Source organism: Penicillium maclennaniae, assembly GCF_028827695.1.
Source record: "Penicillium maclennaniae strain IBT 15551 chromosome Unknown utg000006l:1.0-2513246.0:1.0-2515036.0, whole genome shotgun sequence".
Lineage (NCBI taxonomy): Eukaryota > Fungi > Ascomycota > Eurotiomycetes > Eurotiales > Aspergillaceae > Penicillium > Penicillium maclennaniae.
Window position 1 is genome coordinate 726,236 of NW_026623218.1, and position 18,962 is coordinate 745,197.

At 51.9% G+C, this 18,962-nt stretch overlaps 11 protein-coding genes across 11 annotated transcripts; 5 read left to right on the plus strand and 6 right to left on the minus strand.

Moving 5' to 3' along the window:
• Nucleotides 1-406: 406 nt before the first annotated feature.
• On the minus strand, nucleotides 407-2,311 carry N7477_006494 (uncharacterized protein; the record flags this gene model as incomplete). Its single annotated transcript, XM_056968157.1, has 4 exons — nucleotides 407-581; nucleotides 632-1,076; nucleotides 1,190-1,628; nucleotides 1,880-2,311. 4 exons carry the CDS (start codon nucleotides 2,309-2,311, stop codon nucleotides 407-409), a joined length of 1,491 nt encoding a protein of 496 aa, XP_056820953.1.
• Nucleotides 2,312-2,754: 443 nt separating this feature from the next.
• N7477_006495 (putative C2H2 finger domain protein) lies at nucleotides 2,755-4,435 on the plus strand (the record flags this gene model as incomplete). Its single annotated transcript, XM_056968158.1, has 3 exons — nucleotides 2,755-2,864; nucleotides 2,919-4,294; nucleotides 4,356-4,435. The coding sequence occupies 3 exons, from the start codon at nucleotides 2,755-2,757 to the stop codon at nucleotides 4,433-4,435; spliced, it is 1,566 nt and encodes a 521-aa protein (XP_056820954.1).
• A 126-nt stretch (nucleotides 4,436-4,561) lies between these two features.
• On the minus strand, nucleotides 4,562-6,857 carry N7477_006496 (uncharacterized protein; the record flags this gene model as incomplete). The annotated part of the gene is made up of 5 exons (XM_056968159.1): nucleotides 4,562-5,018; nucleotides 5,067-5,631; nucleotides 5,678-5,924; nucleotides 6,008-6,489; nucleotides 6,545-6,857. The coding sequence occupies 5 exons, from the start codon at nucleotides 6,855-6,857 to the stop codon at nucleotides 4,562-4,564; spliced, it is 2,064 nt and encodes a 687-aa protein (XP_056820955.1).
• A 335-nt stretch (nucleotides 6,858-7,192) lies between these two features.
• On the plus strand, nucleotides 7,193-8,635 carry N7477_006497 (cysteine protease ATG4; the record flags this gene model as incomplete). Its single annotated transcript, XM_056968160.1, has 4 exons — nucleotides 7,193-7,340; nucleotides 7,405-7,930; nucleotides 7,981-8,208; nucleotides 8,263-8,635. The coding sequence occupies 4 exons, from the start codon at nucleotides 7,193-7,195 to the stop codon at nucleotides 8,633-8,635; spliced, it is 1,275 nt and encodes a 424-aa protein (XP_056820956.1).
• A 346-nt stretch (nucleotides 8,636-8,981) lies between these two features.
• Nucleotides 8,982-9,535, minus strand: N7477_006498 (histone H2B family protein; the record flags this gene model as incomplete). Its single annotated transcript, XM_056968161.1, has 3 exons — nucleotides 8,982-9,160; nucleotides 9,221-9,292; nucleotides 9,364-9,535. 3 exons carry the CDS (start codon nucleotides 9,533-9,535, stop codon nucleotides 8,982-8,984), a joined length of 423 nt encoding a protein of 140 aa, XP_056820957.1.
• A 576-nt stretch (nucleotides 9,536-10,111) lies between these two features.
• Nucleotides 10,112-10,640, plus strand: N7477_006499 (histone H2A; the record flags this gene model as incomplete). The annotated part of the gene is made up of 3 exons (XM_056968162.1): nucleotides 10,112-10,164; nucleotides 10,228-10,520; nucleotides 10,588-10,640. 3 exons carry the CDS (start codon nucleotides 10,112-10,114, stop codon nucleotides 10,638-10,640), a joined length of 399 nt encoding a protein of 132 aa, XP_056820958.1.
• Nucleotides 10,641-11,203: 563 nt separating this feature from the next.
• On the minus strand, nucleotides 11,204-11,657 carry N7477_006500 (NADH dehydrogenase [ubiquinone] 1 beta subcomplex subunit 9; the record flags this gene model as incomplete). Its single annotated transcript, XM_056968163.1, has 3 exons — nucleotides 11,204-11,298; nucleotides 11,355-11,433; nucleotides 11,490-11,657. The coding sequence occupies 3 exons, from the start codon at nucleotides 11,655-11,657 to the stop codon at nucleotides 11,204-11,206; spliced, it is 342 nt and encodes a 113-aa protein (XP_056820959.1).
• A 398-nt stretch (nucleotides 11,658-12,055) lies between these two features.
• N7477_006501 (uncharacterized protein) lies at nucleotides 12,056-13,990 on the plus strand (the record flags this gene model as incomplete). Its single annotated transcript, XM_056968164.1, has 11 exons — nucleotides 12,056-12,219; nucleotides 12,281-12,336; nucleotides 12,402-12,473; nucleotides 12,531-12,586; nucleotides 12,658-12,888; nucleotides 12,932-12,985; nucleotides 13,038-13,430; nucleotides 13,492-13,551; nucleotides 13,620-13,674; nucleotides 13,747-13,814; nucleotides 13,874-13,990. 11 exons carry the CDS (start codon nucleotides 12,056-12,058, stop codon nucleotides 13,988-13,990), a joined length of 1,326 nt encoding a protein of 441 aa, XP_056820960.1.
• Nucleotides 13,991-14,196: 206 nt separating this feature from the next.
• On the minus strand, nucleotides 14,197-14,990 carry N7477_006502 (uncharacterized protein; the record flags this gene model as incomplete). Its single annotated transcript, XM_056968165.1, is given in 2 exon segments — nucleotides 14,197-14,813; nucleotides 14,828-14,990. The coding sequence occupies 2 exon segments, from the start codon at nucleotides 14,988-14,990 to the stop codon at nucleotides 14,197-14,199; spliced, it is 780 nt and encodes a 259-aa protein (XP_056820961.1).
• A 707-nt stretch (nucleotides 14,991-15,697) lies between these two features.
• Nucleotides 15,698-16,473, plus strand: N7477_006503 (protein-L-isoaspartate O-methyltransferase; the record flags this gene model as incomplete). Its single annotated transcript, XM_056968166.1, has 2 exons — nucleotides 15,698-15,799; nucleotides 15,859-16,473. 2 exons carry the CDS (start codon nucleotides 15,698-15,700, stop codon nucleotides 16,471-16,473), a joined length of 717 nt encoding a protein of 238 aa, XP_056820962.1.
• A 705-nt stretch (nucleotides 16,474-17,178) lies between these two features.
• N7477_006504 (DnaJ and TPR domain protein) lies at nucleotides 17,179-18,810 on the minus strand (the record flags this gene model as incomplete). Its single annotated transcript, XM_056968167.1, has 2 exons — nucleotides 17,179-17,754; nucleotides 17,842-18,810. The coding sequence occupies 2 exons, from the start codon at nucleotides 18,808-18,810 to the stop codon at nucleotides 17,179-17,181; spliced, it is 1,545 nt and encodes a 514-aa protein (XP_056820963.1).
• Between the last annotated feature and the right edge of the window lie 152 nt (nucleotides 18,811-18,962).

Below are 18,962 nucleotides of genomic sequence, written 5' to 3' on the forward strand. Positions count from 1 at the left end.
CCCTGAACCATGCGTCACAATAAGAGGGTTTCCAGATAACTTAGACTTAGCAAGAATCAGTCTTACTTCTTTTAATACCAGACTTGAGCCCGGACATTCTTCCTTACCTAACCGATAGGCCTTCTACCCTGAACACGTAGATTCTTTACATATATATATATAGTGTATACAGAATGCCTGGCTATAAGGCCAACGATTATCCAGAACTAGTTTAAATTGAAAATAAAGGCGTTGTGGTTTTATAAAAGCTTCATGAACAAAGAATAAGTGTATACGGTGGCGGGCTTAGTGGGAAATACGTTATCCTATAAGCTAGTACGATCTTGAAAGTCACTTGAGCAGGATATCTTTTAATTACTCAGTAAAAATAGACTCATGAGCAGGCTTTCTTGTATCGCCATCGGCGCTAATCATCAGGATACTCATCTTTCACGTTACTAACAAAAGCTCGTGTGGCCTCGTCCCACCGTTTGAAATGTTTCCCTGCAATGGCCGTCAAACTATGCGGCAACTCCGTGAGACGAGGAAGGATAAGATCGATGTTTTCCTCGGCCACGTACCGAACACTCCGATCCTCAACACTGGACTCAATTAGCTTGCAATAGACATAGATGAAGACAGGGAGACTCACAGAACGTGGTAGAAACTCTGATGTCGGCCAGCTTGCAAGCGATCAATCCCCATTCGCCTCATCCACTGTTCTCCAGCGCCACATTCCGAATCCCAACCGGTGATGATAGCCCAATAGTGGTAGCGACGGTGTCGAAAGACTTGGCCAACTCTATATCGAATGGTCTTATTCATATCGGTCCTCCTGTGCACCTGCTTGGGTATTTCGTCGACTGCCCGCATGACATGGAGGCTTTCCAGTATGTGTTCGTGCTCAAATAGCCCGTGAAACAGAGGCACGATGTACTGCTCCACCAAAAATATATCGGACGGGAAATCGGTGGCGAACAATTCCATCAGCCATGGTAGCTGATGCCGTAGATCCATCGGTCGCGAATCGCCCGAAAGAAGCATTGAAGACCACAAAGCTGCGTACTTAGCACTCACCATGTCCACGGAGGTAGATGCTACCCCGGGTGAGTAGACGCAGAATGAATCGAGTTCAGTATATTTTTGCTGCAGCGCAAGACAATTTCCGATGCTTGAGCATCACCCAGAAATTCGGTCTGGTCTGACACACCGAGGAAGACCAGCTGGTCTCGTAAGTCCGAGACTGGGGTCTCTCTTGCTCCCCGAAATGGGTCCAGATACATCGGGGAACCTTGCTCCGCATCAGCCAGGGCGTTGCCGCTCATGTCAAAGCCCGGTTGTGGAGTAATGACGACATGAACGTGAAATGGAAATCCGCAAGGATGGGCATTTAGTCCAAGCTCCTGAGCGGCGTAGCAATAGATGGCAGCCGAGATCAAAGGCAGCGAATTGTGACCAAGACTCCGTAGAGCTAGCCCTAGGAAGTTGTGCTCTAAAGAATGATACTCCCGTCCCGCCTCAATTCCGGTGAAATCATTCAGTTGCAGCCATCGGGCAAGTTCTAGAGCCTTTTCGCGCGGGCTGAGGGAGTCCACATCGGGATGAAATGCAGTAAACTGACCAACAATTGTAGCCAGCATTTCTTGTATCTAGAAAATGTTAGGGAGCAAAAAATAAAGGAGGACAAATCGTTGAAGTTAGGGGAAATTGACCTCGTCCAAGTCCCCCAAATCCACTCTCCGGAATAAATAAATCAAAGGCACCCAATGCGCGCTCAAGCGATACTGGCTCCCCGCGCCTGAGTTTGGCCCATTCAGGGACTGCCATACTTCGGTGGAGGCAGGTCAATAACGCCCGGGCGTAATACCTTGCGTCAATGGTTACCAGTCAGCCAGGCCACCGAATGAAGAATTGAAGCTAACCTTCTTGCAAGGTGATCTTCTCCAGCTTCCACTTGGCCGTGTCGCAGAAGAGTATCCTTCGCGTCATATCCGAAATCAATCACAGCCCGAAATTTATCGATGCGCCCTGTCTGGCTAGCTAGAATACTATCAAGAAGGTGGGTGGCGGAGCGATCGATGCGATATCGTAAGATAAAGAGCGCTTTCCAGTCGACCGTAGAAACCGGGCTAGCAAGCTTCCGAACGATACTATGCCTTCTATCCCAGGACTTGTAATGTATTTGGCAGTAGTGGCGCCATAGCAAAGGCTCGTTGGTCACATTCTCGAAGCGGTGACTGGTTTGTTCCAGGGCAACGCATGAGCGAGGGTGACAGTAGCATAGAATGGAGTGGAGTATCTCGTCCGGAAGGTGGTTCAAAGATCGGAGCATGCCTGTAGGCGAAGGCCGATTCTGGGAAGGTTGCGAGGAGCAGATAAAGGACCCCTCCCTGCAATCGTCTGAATCCCCGAGGGATGAGGACGATTTATGACCATGTGAAAGCACTCGCGAGAGTCAAGTAGCAAGATGCAAACTGTAAGCCGCAAAATGCAAGTATCCAGAGCCGACTAACTTAACGCCAGCGTTGGATCCTCGACCGGGAGGATAGGTTATAGGAGGAGAGCTGGAGATGGAGCTGGGTGGCTAAGCGGAGGCACCGAGAACCGGCGCGGAGAAAAAAAGGTTACTTCAGCCCACCACTGAACAGCGGTCCAGATCCGCACAAATACAGGCATTTTGATGCTTGGGGGCCTTTGAACGCTCTAGCCCTCCCTTTGATCCATCTTCTTTTCACATCTTGTTTTCTCCTTTGTTCCCTCTCCTCTCCGCGGGGTATGGGTCAATCTCAATCCACCGGCTCAAAAGGCCCCCAAGAGCAACAATCCGCGCGAAAGACAGACTATTACGAGTTGTTGGGTGTTGCACCAGCTGCTACCGATGATGAGTGGGCTCTCTAAACTCCCGATAACTTCCTGAACCGTGGGCTAATTCTTCAAAGGATCAAAAAGGCATATCGAAAGAAGGCCCTCGAGTTGCACCCCGATCGCAATTACGGGAATGCCGAGGAGGCTACAAAGCTTTTCGCTGAAATTCAATCGGCCTACGAGGTGCTCGCTGACCCTCAGGAGCGTGCGTGGTATGATTCGCACAGCGACGCATTTTTGGGGACCAACGGAGGCTCTGAGGGGGATCAACATTCCTACAACATTCGGATCACGACTGCGGAAGATGTCCTGAAGGTATTCGCAAAGTTCAGCCCGCGAATGGAATTCTCAGATTCGCCCAGCGGGTTTTTTGGCGGCCTCGGCGATCAATTTTCCCAATTGGCGCTAGAGGAGCGACTGGCTTGCCAATGGGAAGACCAAGACATGGTGGATTATCCCCCCTTTGGGACGCAGGCCGACGATTTTGAATCAGTCGTGCGCCCATTCTACGCCGCGTGGAGCGGATTCTCAACGAGAAAATCCTTCTCTTGGAAGGACGCTTATCGTCTTTCCGATGCCCCTGATCGGCGAGTCCGCAGGCTCATGGAAAAAGAGAATCGGCGCCTTCGAGATGAAGCTATACGCGAATTCAATGATGCCGTTCGGTCTCTTGTGGCATTTGTCAAGAAGCGGGACCCACGCTACAAGGCTAATGCTTTAAATGAGGCTCAAAGGCAGGAGACTCTGCGTCAGTCCGTGGCAGCTCAGGCGGCAAGATCTCGTGCGATGAATCAAGCAAAAATGCGCGATCATATCGTTCCCCAATGGGCTCAGTCCGAAGAACCCGTGGCAGATAACAGTCAAGAGACCTCGGAAAGTGAGGTCGAAAGCTTTGAATGTGTGGCGTGCAAGAAGCAATTCAAGAGCCAGAAGCAATTTGAGGCTCATGAACGTAGTAAGAAACATTTGAAGGCTGTTAAGCAGCTGCGTCGGGAGATGCTATTGGAGAATGAGCAGCTGGACTTGAAGCCTGCGGTTCAAGTTGACGCATACCGTGGCTTCGAAGGCATAAATGATCGCGATAATGATCATGATGGAGACGATAGTGACCACTGCTCTGGCCCCGTGGGCACCCAGCCGGATAGCTCTGCTGTTCAAGAAGACGGTTATCCCCAAGATACTCTATCAATAAGTAGGAGTAATCTTTCGGGCTCTGTATCTGAGGATGAGAAGTCCATCGAAGATGAGGACTATGTGTCTAGGGAAACCATTGAAACGAGGCTTCGCTCAGACTTCGATCCTTTGCTGGGCGATGACTCGATTCCTGCGCTGACCGAGCAATTGTCCTCTTCTGCGCTCAACGACGCACCAGCTGCGCCGCAGGTTGGCAAAGCTAAGCAGAAGCGGGCCAAAAAGGCAGCTCGGAAAACGGAAAAGCCCGGGGGGGGTTGTTTGTATGAAATGCAGTGTGACATTTGCCTCGAGGAATCAATTGTTCGGTCATATCCAAGACAACCCTTCCCACGCGCAACCGATTGCAGGTAAGGAAGAAGACGATGAAGTTCGAAGCACCTTCATCTCATGGGTTTGAAGTCCTCGGTCCTTATTCTATAGGCCTAGGTAAATTACAAGACATCACATCATTCTGAGGAAACACCTGTTCCATTATCTCTCTCTCTATATGCTTGTGTGTCAGGATCGAGCACGATATCGGAATTCATCCAAGACCAGCCCGCGAATTCTTTACCACCTGCGCAACAGGCTGAAGGATACCCTTGTTGTTGGAGGCTCCGAGAGCAGTGCCACTGCTCCATCCCATTTTCTCCAGCATCGCTCGTCCTCGGTTTTCTGCACCGATCTCTGGTGCAGAGGCACCTACCACATCGCCCTCCATGTATGAAACGGCTCCACCAACGGCTCCTCGCTTGCTCTTGGTTGGCTTTGACCCCTCTGGACCCCAGGAGTGGAAAATTCGACGATTAAATTTCCGTCCAGATAACAAGTTATCAACTCTAGAAATGGTTTTGCGAGTGTATGTAGGGGTACGCGAGGTTTTGACGAGAATCGGGAACCGCGCAATTCCATTGCCGCGGGACTGTGACTTGAGACTTAGAGTGTTGGCCAGCTCATGGATTGTCTTTCGGTGATTTTTGGTCATGGGTGGCAACGATAGACTAGGCCGAGTTAGTCAAGTCTATGGTGATGGGGTAACTCTCACGCACCTGGTCTTGGACGACAGGAGGAAGTTTCGCATTTCAGTTATCAGCTCCTCTAGGTTCATGCCCTTGGAATATTTGACCTTCAAGTCCGCATCTCCGGATGCCCTACCCAGCAATCCCTGCGAGCGAAGCTCCTCTCTTTCCTTCTTCTTGGCGGTCTTTTTCTTGCGGTCAGTCTGCCACGCCTCATGTAGGCTAAACTCAAGATCGCTGTCAGAAAGCATGAGATCTAACGCAGGTGGGGGTTTGCCTTTGCCCTTCTTCTGCAGGCTGGGTCTATTGAAGTCCATGATATCAAATCCATAGTAAGGGTCAGCCTCGAGGGCGTCTGCAAATGCGGACGCTGACGCAAATCCATGATTGCCCGGACGGCTACCCTTAGTCCTCTGTGTCGAATACCTGATGGCCAACTCTTCAAGGAACTCGGTGTCAATATCTCCTTGCTTCGTGTCCAGGTCGGAGTCGTCATATTCGTCAGAGTCGTCGGAATTCAGCCCAGCGAGGTCGTCATCAGAGCTTACAGCGGGTTCCGGTTCTGTATCCAGGTACATCTTAGACAATACTGGTCCTTTACGTTAATAAGTTTCGCATCCCAGACGTCACGGGTGACTCACCATCAATCGAGCTCTGCACTTGAGCCTCGTCGGTGATTTCTATGCAGGCATGTGCCCGTTCGAAATCGGGGCCAGCAATACTTGAACCCGACGATCCTGAATCTGCAACAGCATGGCCAACGTCAATACCACCTTCTATTTCGATATGGACGTATGAATCCCCGTCGCCATCTGTGTGGTAGTGGCGGTCCATGTTGGCAATATAATCTGCCAAATGGTCATTTTCCTCTTCATAGGGCCCGCGGCTCTGCCGCTCATCTGGTGCGCGGGGCCTTGGGTAGGTTGCGGTGAGGCATGTGAGTGCGTGGGTTTATCTATCTCTAGACTGACGTGTGCGAGGCGGTCTTCGGACGCAGTACGCAGGATTCCCTGCAACTCCTTCATGTCGGTTTCTATCACGGTGGGCTTCTGGTTGTTCTTGCGCCCCATGAAGACGACTTCATCTTCACTTGAGTCATCAGGGTCGCTCAGATCCAATCGCGGCGTCGGGTTTAGTAGCCCCGTATCGATAGGTTGTTGCCCTGTCGAGTCGAAGAAGAAAGTGCCAGTCTGGAGACCTTCGATTGGGTTTGAAGGTGCTTCTATCTCGGGCTTTGCCGCCTCCGGGTCGGGATCTCTTTGGGCATCTTCGTCACGATCGTCCTGGCCGACATCTTCGAGCTCAACTTCCACCTCGATCTCGCTGCGTTTCAGTTCACCCGCGCTCACGAATTTTACTGCCTTGTGGCGAAGGTTGCTATTAGACCATAGTCGAGTGTGCGTCTCGGTATTAAGGGCCTCCTGCTGCATGGTGAATTGAGGTGGCGGTGGCTCTGTGCGTGGTCAGTGGTGGAGTGGCAGAGTGGTGATCTCAAGTGAGCTACTCACTGGCCATCTTTGGGCCCCGCTTAACGCGGGCCTTCACTTTCCCATGGCGGGCCATGAGTGTCACTGTTCGGGTAGGCGAAGAAGTGAGGATTTCCGGATCGCGGATGGGCACATGGGTGGGCCGGGCGGTGGAGCCTGGTCGGGAGGGGGGAGGGAGGAAGAACTTCAAGGTCGCGTCATAGGCCAAATACTCTTTCTTGCTTACGATTAGGAAATCATAGAACTCGCGAATTATGAGTCTGTATTGACGAGCTTCTAGTATGAAATGGCTGGAAGAAGGGCCAACTTTGAAAGTGTGTCTGTAGCGGAGCATATAAGATGAGTCCGGCGAGACCGACACTGTGACTGTGACCGTGAACGTGAACGTGACCAGGTTGGTGACCTTGACACTTAGGAAACGCAAATATCACATTGGACTACTCTTCAATTTCAAATCGATCTTTGCTTGCGGTTCCTGGGCTTTACCGCATGGGGCACACGGACTTGGAGATCTCGCAATTTACAGATCTATGCTCCTCTGTTCCGACATATATATATCTCTTGGTTGATAGCATCTCCAGCCTCTTTAAACACATCCCCCCCCCCCCCACACCGGGCACCCGACCCCAACTTCCACGCTACCAGTCACGAGAGAAAAGACCAACAGAGATGACGGGAGTCGATCTGGAGAAATGCAAGCGTATTGTGCAATACTTCTGGGATCCAGAGCCTAAGAACGATATGGCGCCGGAGGCCATGATCTGGTGCCTGGGCCAAGTGTATGCCTCCCACCCTCAAACCGCGAGCGGCGACCACGGTAAGTAGTCAACCCGAATATCCATACGTCCGAGAACCAAGAGCAGCCACTGATATTACTCCAGACAGACATGACACCCCTTCGAGTTCGGTGCGAGTGGGTGTCCAAAATGACACTGCTGGATTTACATGGCCAGAGGCATTCATGAAAGACTTCGAATCTAGAATTTGGATGACGTACCGCTCCAACTTCACGCCTATCCCCCGAAACAACACGCCAGAAGCAACATCCTCGATGTCCCTGGGGGTTCGTCTCCGAAGCCAGATGATGGACTCACAGGGCTTCACATCCGACACCGGCTGGGGCTGCATGATCCGATCTGGACAAAGCTTGCTTGCGAACGCCCTCTGTGTTCTATTACTGGGCCGAGGTAACTATGGGGAGTTCCACGCGAGCAGAATAGCGCTGACGAGAACAACAGACTGGCGAAGAGGCCAAAGGCCCGAGGAAGAATCTAAACTACTTGCCATGTTTGCGGATTATCCAGAGGCTCCCTTTTCAATACATCGATTCGTTCAATGCGGTGCTAAGTCCTGCGGAAAATACCCCGGGGAATGGTTTGGTCCATCGGCAACTGCTCGGTGCATCCAGTATGTCGCTATCGCAAGCCCTAGAGAACAAGGCTGATGAATGACACCAGGATCCTGTCGAATGAATGCGAAGACCCCAAACTGAGGGTTTACGTGACCAAAGATACGTCTGATGTATACGAAGATCACCTCACTCGACTGGCCCGCGGAGAAAATGGACGCTTTCAACCGACACTCATCCTCCTTGGTTTGAGATTGGGTATTGAGCAGGTCACTTCTGTATATTGGGACGGTCTTCGAGCATCCTTGCAATATCCACAATCGGTGGGCGTCGCAGGGTATACCAACCCCGAAGAACCAGAAAAGTGCCACGCTGACAAATAGGACATTAGCGGACGACCGTCGGCATCCCATTATTTCATAGGCGTGCAAGATTCACAGTTGTTCTTCCTCGACCCGCACATCACGCGCCCCACGATTCCAGCCAGACGCCCCGACGAGGTCCATACCCCAGAGGAAGTGGATAGCTATCACACTCGACGTTTGCGACGGATCCACATCAAGGATATGGATCCAAGTATGCTGATCGGGTTTTTGATACGAAATGAGGCAGATTGGATCGATTGGAAGGAGCGGGTCAAATCCACGCCAGGGAAGCCGATCATCCACGTCGTTGCCAGCGGAATGCAGGCGGAGGAAGGCCTGGGTCGAAAAGAGGCGTTGGACGAAGTTGAAGCACTCGACGATTCGGACACGCTAGAATAATGGGGAGTCACCTGTGAACGGAAATCAGAGTGTAAAGCAAATTGTACAGAGACTAGAGGAAAAGTAATGTTCAATGCAATCAAGCATTTGGAATTTCGCGTTCTAGTTGAAGAGGGTAAACCGTGCAACCCGCCCCAGACCCGAGTTATGTTACACCGCGCGCATCGAGTAGTAACCATCAGAAAAAGTCGCCCATTGGGGTAAAGAAAATTGAGACCATCCCATGACACATTAGAAAACCCGCAAAACACCAATAACCGACCGCCTCAGAGCCCAAACAAGATCAGGAGACGGTGAATAAAAACAGAAAAGCAATACCGCAAAACGAAAAAAACCCATGAGCCGCTTATTTGGCGGAGGAAGAGTACTTGGTGACGGCCTTGGTACCCTCAGACACGGCGTGCTTGGCGAGCTCTCCGGGGAGGATGAGGCGGACGGAAGTCTGAATCTCTCGGGAGGAGATGGTGGACTTCTTGTTGTAGGCAGCCAACTTGGAAGCCTCAGTGGCAACGCGCTCGAAGATGTCTAAAGTTCAAGTCAGAAAAAATGACGCGCTCCGACGCGTTGAGTGAAATCGATACATACCGTTGACGAAGGAGTTCAAGATGGACATGGCACGGGTGGAGATACCGGTGTCGGGGTGAACCTGCTTGAGGACTACAGGAATCAAAACATTAGTGGACGCGTTCGGATGTGGTGGGAACCAAAATTCGCAAGTCCCAACTCACCCTTGTAAATGTAGGAGGAGTAGGTCTCCTTGCGGGTCTTGCCACGCTTCTTCTTGTCGCCAGAGGCGGCGGCAGTCTTCTTGCCGGCCTCCTTCTTCTCAGCGGGAGCCTTGCCGCCAACGGGAGCCTTGCCTCCAGTGGAGGGCTTCTTCTCAGCTGCCTTGGGGGCCATTTTTTAAGATAATCACAAAGAAGTGAAAATTTGAAAGAGTTCAAAGGGGTGGGAAGATGGAGCGTTGATGGAGATGGACGGCGGAGATGGGGTGAGTAAAAGTAAATGAAACGCGGTGACGAGGGAGGCGTGGTCTTTATACTCGGTGGGCACTGGCTCAGTTGATCCTGAGGGGTGCAAAGGAGGCGGAATTTCAATACGGTCACGAGTATGTATGATCTGTATGATTAAGAGGGGGTCGACGCGTCCTAAGGTGGGCGGGGCCCGATCACGGGCGCGGGGATCACGGTCAACTATGCGTCACGCATAATACGGTCGATAAAAGACGACGCCTTGCCTGATATGGCATGCCGCGCGCCCCGTGATCTGCACCCTGATTGGCCGATCCCGCTAAGCGAGAGCGTGATCTGGAGTTGATTGATGCGCCCCAACGTCACCCTCACCGCGTCCTTATAAATCCCCTCCGCTTCCACACGCTGCCCTCCCACCTGATTTCGCAACCTACGCTCCATCTTCATCGACATATCCAACCCTTCTTCAAAACCCAACCCCCAACACCCAACCACAACCATCAAAATGACTGGCGGAAAGTCCGGCGGCAAGGCTAGCGGTTCCAAGAACGCTCAGTCGTAAGTATATCATGTTGTTTTGATCTTGCATAGACGACTCATTCTGACATCAATTCTTTCTAGCCGTTCCTCCAAGGCTGGTCTCGCCTTCCCCGTTGGTCGTGTCCACCGTCTGCTCCGCAAGGGCAACTACGCTCAGCGCGTTGGTGCCGGTGCCCCTGTCTACCTGGCTGCTGTGCTCGAGTACCTCGCTGCTGAGATTCTTGAGTTGGCTGGTAACGCCGCCCGTGACAACAAGAAGACCCGTATTATTCCCCGTCACCTCCAGCTTGCCATCCGTAACGATGAGGAACTGAACAAGCTCCTGGGCCATGTCACCATTGCCCAGGGTGGTGTCCTCCCCAACATCCACCAGAGTACGTTCCACCCTCCAGTCCTGGATATTACCAATTGAAAGTACATTCGCTAACCTGCATATCTCAGACCTTCTTCCCAAGAAGACCCCCAAGGCCGGCAAGGGCAGCCAGGAGCTGTAAATGGCTTCTTTTATTTCGCAGATTTGTTTTGTTTTCTTTTTTCCGGCGCGGGTTGGTTCATTGACACGATAATGGGGTTATGGGATGGGCACGTTATGGCTCTGCGTTTTCTCTTTTCTTCAGTTTCCAGGTTGTACATTATGCCTGCGGGCATGGAATGATACCGACGAACTCAGCTTGTTCGAGGGTTTTCAATTTTCGAATGACTACCCCTGGGCATATGGCCAAATCAATCAAAAGATTCTAGGTTCAACAGAGTCTATTTCTTCATTTCTATATTTTCTCTCATGACTTTCTATCTTAATAAGATGTGAGTGATTTCAGTCTATACATTTTCCACTTGCAGTAGAGGTGAAACCCTGAACTTGAGCGATGGTCATCTACTTCTCAATGGCCTTCCAATTTTCGTCGAAGTCGAGGTCTGTAATTGCAATTACGATGTTGCTCTGGTTGATGGTAATAGTAAAGGAATTCATTTGCAATAGGCCAAATTACAGAAACATGGTTTTGATGCCCAGGAAATCTTCTAGTGAGCGCCGGGTGCTTCCGCATCTGTAACAATGTTAGTACGGCACTTGTTGCTCGCGCAATGAGATCAGGTTCGTGCTCAACGTACAAGGCAGAATTGGAGCCGGCAGATTTCGCTCCCATTTGTTACCTAAAGGCAATGTGAGTGGTGCGCACGCGATACGCATATCAAAGAGAAAAACAAACCTCCAGGGGCGGTGGGCGGCCGGTAGGGATCGGGGTGTTTCCACTCATCCAACAATTTCTCTGTCTCGCGCAAAAGGACCTGAAATCGACGAGTAAGTGCGAAGTTCGATTGGACGATCTGGCGGGTAATGGTACCTGCTGCTGGCGAGGGTCGCGGACGTCCTTGTTGGCCTCGAAAAGCGAACGGATATAGACAGCCTGTCCACGCCACACTGACCGGTGGACGGCCCAGTCGAGGGACAGCTTCAGGGAGCGCCGGTATAGCGAGCTATATACCAGGGTCAGAGACATCACAGAAGTCATGGTGGGTTTTCACTCACGTGGCGGAGGACATAATGGGCTCGGGCTCAAGCACAATCGGAGAGTAGAAAGAATGTTAGTAACAAGACGAACGCGTAGAGTCCGATAGACAATGCGCGTCAATCCGTCAGTCCGAGATGGAGAATGATGCGGGTTGACTATTCTCGGCTTCCTCATTCGTTCCACTCTGCACGATTGGTAGCTGCAGTGGTCCGTAACAGCGCAAAAACATTACTCCGGAAGCGGCCCTTCCGCATCTCGGCTTCGGGAGGTCTTGGGCTTCGGCTACGTAACAGCAACAGCGAGGGCCTTTTTTTTCTCTCCCTTTTCCTTTCTTCAACCGTAACCGAATACCTCCTTTTCTGGGCGTCTTCTCTTGTTCGTGCTTCCAACCATACATCATGGCTGCTCGCCTTCCTCTCGCGCGCCTTTCGGGTCAGCGTTTGACGACTTTGACCCGGGCTACTCGGGCTCCCAGCCGGCTTCGCGCCGTCCAGGGCATTTCTACCCTCACGCGCGCCAATGCCTCTCCGCGGGCGTCCGGTCTGCTGCAGGCTTCTTCCGGGTAGGTCGACTGCTCGTCTACTCAATCTGGGGCCCAAGGAACTGACCCTACGGACCAATAGCATCAACGTGTCGCGCAATCTCGCTCCTTTCGTCGGCTCTCAGATCCGAACCTATGGTAACCATGGCCATGCGCAGCACCTTTCAATGAGCAATTTCGAGCTAATACTGCTCATGTTCTAGCCGACAGCATTGTCAAGGTCCCCCAGATGGCCGAGTCCATCACCGAGGGTACCCTGAAGCAGTTTTCGAAACGTATGCCTTTTTCTCCTCTCCGGAAACTTGACCGCCAGAGCTGATATGTTCTTATAGAGGTCGGTGACTACGTCGAGCGCGATGAGGAAATCGCCACCATTGAGACCGACAAGGTAAGCTTCTCCGGTTTTTACCCCCGATACACCAAGTCCTTGGATTTCTAACAATGCACATGGCGCTCTAGATCGACGTCTCGGTGAATGCTCCGGAGGCCGGCACGATTAAGGAGCTTCTCGTGAACGAGGAAGACACCGTTACTGTTGGCCAGGACCTCGTCAAGTTGGAGCTGGGTGCTGCCCCCGAGGGCAAGAAGGATGCTGCTCCCGAACAGCCCAAGAAGGAGGCTGCCGCCGAAAAGCCTCAGGAGTCTGCTCCTGCGGCAGAGAAGCCCAAGTCGCCCGAGCCGTCTAAGCCGGCTCCCCCCCAAGGAGGCCCCTAAAAAGGCTGAGTCCCCCAAGCCCCAAGGTGCTGCGGAGTCTAAGCCTACCCTTGGAAACCGCGAGGAGCGCCGGGTACGAATGCCACCTTCTGTCGTGCTAAATTTTGCACTAACACACGTTACAGGTGAAAATGAACCGGATGCGTCTGAGAATTGCGGAGCGTCTGAAGCAGTCCCAGAACACTGCCGCTTCCCTGACTACTTTCAACGAGGTTGACATGTCCTCGTTGATGGAGTTCCGCAAGCTCTACAAGGACGATGTGCTCAAGAAGACCGGCGTGAAGCTTGGATTCATGAGCGCCTTCTCTCGTGCCTGTGTCTTGGCCATGAAGGACATCCCCGCCGTCAACGCATCGATTGAGGGCCCCAATGGCGGTGACACCATCGTCTACCGCGACTACGTCGACATTAGCGTTGCCGTCGCTACTGAGAAGGGTCTGGTCACTCCGGTGGTTCGCAACACCGAGACTATGGACCTGGTTGGCATTGAGCAGTCGATCGCCGAGCTTGGCAAGAAGGTGCGCATTCATATCTATTCGTTTCCCTCTTCTCTGATGCATAAGTACTGATACATCTCAGGCTCGTGATAACAAGCTGACCATTGAGGATATGGCTGGCGGTACCTTCACCATCAGCAACGTAAGCTTCCTTGTCTTCCCAACAGAGTCCCCCAAGGTCGAAGAACGCATGCTAATTCGGCCGCTTAGGGAGGTGTATTCGGCTCCCTGATGGGTACTCCCATCATCAACCTTCCCCAGACTGGTGAGTGCCTCTTGTGGTTTTTTCCAGTTTTTGTTATTTTTATTTGTCGACTTTCTCTAACCCTTTCACTAGCTGTTCTGGGTCTCCACGCCATCAAGGACAAGCCCGTGGCCATCAACGGCAAGGTTGAAATTCGCCCGGTAAGATCCCCTTTGCGTGAAGCTTTCCTCTGTGAGCTGTGCTGACTTGAAGTAACTAGATGATGTATCTCGCCCTCACGTACGACCACCGTCTTTTGGATGGTCGTGAGGCTGTCACTTTCCTCGTCAAGGTCAAGGAGTACATTGAGGACCCCCGGCGCATGCTGCTCGGGTAAACGGTCGCTTCGTCGGTACCCTGTTGGTTGATCTGTGTTTGTCGTGCTTAGAGCAGCTGTTGGCACCCCTTTGTAGATTATCGAAGTTTGAAATATAGCCGCCATGTTACCGGTCAAGCCCCTCTCATGAAGTGTGTAGGACAAATACCTGCTAGCATGTGTCTCGAGGCTCGACATATCTCTTCTAATATTCCAGTACGTCTTGGTTATCGCAGCCCAATACGTTCCCTGAGGCGCTGCGTCTCATCGCGAGTGAGATTGCCGACCTGGCCTCGTTCGAGCTCGATGAGAAGCGGCGCATCGAGAGTACTTGACAGGTCTAATAGAAAGACCAGCACACTGGATCTGAATACTTCAAATGGGAACTTTTGATCGATATAGCTGCGTGTCAAGGGGACTTCACCGTGCTTGGGCAATTCATTGGTCCAGCGTTGAAGGATCTTGATCCATTTGGGATTCCGCTCCGGGTCGTTGGGTGCCCACGTACACAGCTTGGAGAGACTTTCGGAAGGCGTAGGCGTACCTCCCCCGTACTTCTCCTCTATCACGGCCTGTGCGATAAATTGAGCACCGGTTTCGAACCATCTGGTTTCGGAGACCTTGTGAACGGCCAGTGCACAGAGCTCCATGAATTCGATGCCGATTGCCGATATCGAAGACCAATCTTTATGGGGATGATGTTCCTGCGCCGGCATATAATGGCGAATCTGGTGGGCCACTGCGAGAATCCGCAGTTTAATATTCAGATCCGCATCAAAGGATTTTTCGGGTAGTAGTGATTGAAAGGCTACCTCACTTGTCAATGCTGTGCTAGCAATCAGGCCTGCTGTCGCTTACCTTTCACTGCGTCAATAAGCCAGTCCGCCTCCTCTGACTCGTTTACATTGGCCCTCTCGTTGGCACTCTCTGCGATGGACAGAGTTTGATTGATGGCAATGCAGGCCAGGTAATCGAGGATCATCCTATCCACCTCTGCTTTAGTTTGGAGGTTTGCTTCCATCTTGCGCCTGTCGAGATGAATGGACCCAGTCACCCTGGCTGATCGCAGGGGGAGCTAAGATGGTGGTTGGGGGAGGAATTTCAGTTGAGTGGATCTCAGGGAAGATCCTCGCAGTTTTGGTGGGGAGAATGTTCTTCATTCTCGACCTTCATCTGAGAGGATCTGAAGTTTTGTAAGGAAAGGAGAAAGATGTCGCTGGGTCGTGTTCGTGCGTTGGTATGCTTGTGCGTGTGCGCTTTCTAACTAAATCTCCTGTTGTGTCTTTGCTCGAAGTTGTTCATGGCCAAGATAGACTCGCCTCCTACTTCCTCCTCACTACATATATATATCTAGTCTCAGTGGGAGTCCACCTCTCCTCCCTTTCTCCCCCCCCCAACCTTCCCCAACTCAAGCAGGATCTCGCCACAATTCCTCATACATAACACATACCCGTATTACAAGCGAAGTCATACCAACGTGAAGCTGATCGCCCCCGAGCTGTCACGTGCCGAGAATCGAAGAACGATGGCGTCATATCGAGGCACTCGCCTCACGTCGACTCGATCGAACTCGACCTCGAAGTCGTGGTTGCCGGATCCTCGAACTTGAATCTCTCGGCTTCACTGCGAAACCACGAGACCACGAAAATCACAAAGGTACACATGCGTACAATCCGACGCCTGCCAAACAATCTAGGACTCCTGTGGCCAACTGCAAAGCATTATTCGATGGCGTGGTACTGTTCCGGGTCCACTAACAATGAGTTGGTGGAGAACTTGGTCAAGGTCGAGCTCATTAAGAATGAACGCGTCAAGGAAGCCATGCTGGGCGTGAGTAGCTGCATCTGTTCCCCAAGTGTCTCATCCTGTCTACCTGACACTCACTCAAGGTTGATCGAGCTCACTACGCTCCATCGCGGCCCTACTCGGACTCGCCTCAACGCATCGGACATGGGGCCACCATCTCTGCTCCACACATGCATGGCCAGGCCTGCGAGTACCTCATTGACCATCTCCAACCCGGCTCCAAAGTACTAGACATCGGGTCGGGCTCCGGCTATCTCACTCATGTCTTTGCCAACCTAGTCACGGCCCCCGGTCCATCAGACCAGGGCCAAGTCATTGGAATTGAACACATTCCCGAACTCGTGGAGCTGGCGCGGACCAATATGAACAAGTCCGACGACGGCCAAAAGCTGTTGGAATCTGGTAAGGTCAAGTTTATCACCGCGGATGGGCGTCTGGGATGGAAGGAAGGTGCCCCGTACGATGCGATCCACGTTGGCGCAGCCGCTGAGCAGCTTCACCCCGTTTTAATCGAGCAATTGCGAGCTCCCGGTCGCTTGTTCATACCGGTTGGTTCATCGAATGGCCAAGGTTTCATGAGCAGCGTCGGTGGAGGCCAGTACATATGGGTCGTGGACAAAAGGGTAGATGGCTCCGTTCATAAGCAGAAGGTCTTCCAGGTCAAATACGTCCCTCTTACGGACGCACCTCAATCATGAAGAAACCAAATCTGCGACATATGTGGGACTAATGAAATGAAAGCGGATACTGCAATTGGATTTTCTATTTTGCCGTCAAATGGTCACGAGTCAAGAGGAGAAGATCCCTACTTATTGATCAAAATTTCTGAAATGGAGAAGAAAGAGAAACTAGGAATGATTAGCTGATTGACCATTGAAACAATTTGAACCACATTGGGTGCCGGAAGATCAAAACCTCGAAATCTTTGATAGCTATGGAGATGAGGCCTGGGCATGTAGCCCTTCCTCTCGCGATCACGCATTGCGCCTGTCTGTAAATTCATCCAAGCCGCTCTAGTATCTGACAGCCAATGAAGTGAAGAAGGATCATCGAGCATAGGAGGGAGCGCAGTCTCCCGAGCTAAAGAAGGATTCTCTATGATGATCACAATACGGATACCGTGAATATGATGCTATTCCAGGAGCACAAGGTGATTGATTCGCGGATTGGAGGAAACTTGCAGGTTTGGTGGACCCTACCTACTTCATCGATATTATGAAACCAGTGCTATGGCGTGACTTGGTATTTGCAAGACATCCTATGGTTGGGCCTCCGACCAGGCCAAAATGGGAAAGAGCACCTCGCGGCATAGACCTGTTAAAGAAAGAATATGGGAGAAAGGCTGGAATACTTCAAAGAAACACCGTGGTATGTTCTACAATGAAAATAGCGAGAATATAGGATCAGCGAAAGGGGAAACCACCGGAGAACTTGAACTGTGGTCCGCCCTGCTGGAAAAAGAATTGTTGGCCACCGCCGTGGCCGAAGGGGCTCCCCTGGAACGGGTTTCCTCGCTGCGCTTGCGCCTCGGAGTCGTTGGGATCGTCGCCGTTATCGTATCGAGTTCGTAATTCCGAGTCCGAAAGGACCTCGTATGCCTCGTTGATAGCGGCCATCTTCTTCTCGGCATCTTCCTTCGACACCCCTTGGGAAGCGGCCTTATCTGGATGATGCTGCTTCGTCAATTGCCGATAGGCACGTTTGATAGTCCGGTCATCTGCATCGCGACTGACACCCAGAACCTTGTAGTAGTCCTTCTGCTTCGAGCGCTTCAGGAGCACCTGGGCCTTCTGAAGAAGGGTTTGAGCCTCCTGAGAGTGAGGGTGGTGCTCCCTGGCCGCAATCAGCGTGCGCACGGCCTCGTCATATTGATCCTGGTCCAGCTCAGCCTGGGCCTGGTACAAAAGACCGTGAAGGGAATACTGGACCAACCGAAGAGATTCGGCACAATAAGGTCCAGCCTTTTTTACCATATGCATCTAGTATTAAAGTATTAGAATGATTGAACCCCGAGAAGAACAAGAAGAGGAAGAGGAAGAGGAAAAGAAGGAAAAGAGGCGACAAACCTCCCGGTAGGCTTCGCAGGTCTTCTCAATAAGGAAGACATATAGATTATTGGATGCCGCATGGTGAATGTGACCCGCCGCCCTCGCATCTGCCACATCGGCCTTGACGTCGGCAATCAAACCACTCTCGTCAGCATCACCGACCATGAGTTTTGCAGCATTACTAAATTTGCGCGCCTCTAGGGCATTGTGCAGCTTGCCTAATCTCTTTGACAGCTGCCGCTCTCGCTTGTAGAGACGATTGCAGGCTTTCGAATCAGGATCTGTGTGGAGACATTTGCGGATCTGAGCCAGACCACGATCACTGTCTCCAAGGGAATAGAACAACATTGAGGACATTTGCAAATGAGGTTCTACCAAGCTCGGGGAAATTTGGAGAACATGGGCCAGGTCGCTGATGCCCTCTTCAACCTCGCCTCGCTCCAAACGACAGTGTGCTCGAGCCTGCCTGAGAGCCAGATCAGTGCTAGCCTTCATGATGGCGATTCCGGCTTGCAAGACACATGCCTCCCAGTCACCCTTCTTCTCGGCGGCGAAAGCCAAATTCGCTGCATTCCGAGCTTCCTCAAGTTCCTTGTATTCCACCGAAGTCTTCTTTCCGGCTAGTTCGAGGTCGCGGAGGGCTTCTTTCCAGTGTGCAGAACGGGCTTGAAGGCGAGACCGTTGGAGGAGCGCGCCTTCAAAGTCCGGTTTCAGCTCCAGCACCCGGTTGAAATCCTCCGAGGCTTGCAGGTTTTTGCCTATTGACAGATAGGCGGCGCCTCGTTGAAAGATCGTCACATAGTTGGTTGGGTCGCGACTGACTGCTGCATCGAAGTATACTAGAGCGTCTCGGGGCGAGCCCTTGGCAAGTTGCGCTTTGGCGGAGGTGATCAAATCCGAGAGCGGCGTATCGGGGGGAATCTGAATGGCATATCCAGTAGAGAGACAAGCCAGAATGGCCGTTAGCGACTCAAAGGAAACGCGCATCTTGACCTGTCGAGCATCGACCGAGAAGAGAGAAGACAAGAAGGTCGCGCAGGTGGAATGCTCGTCGCCGTGGCCTTTACGCGTACCGTACAATAAATTACATGCGTCACCTCGCAAAGTCCAACCTCCAAAACACTTTCACCTGTGCGCCC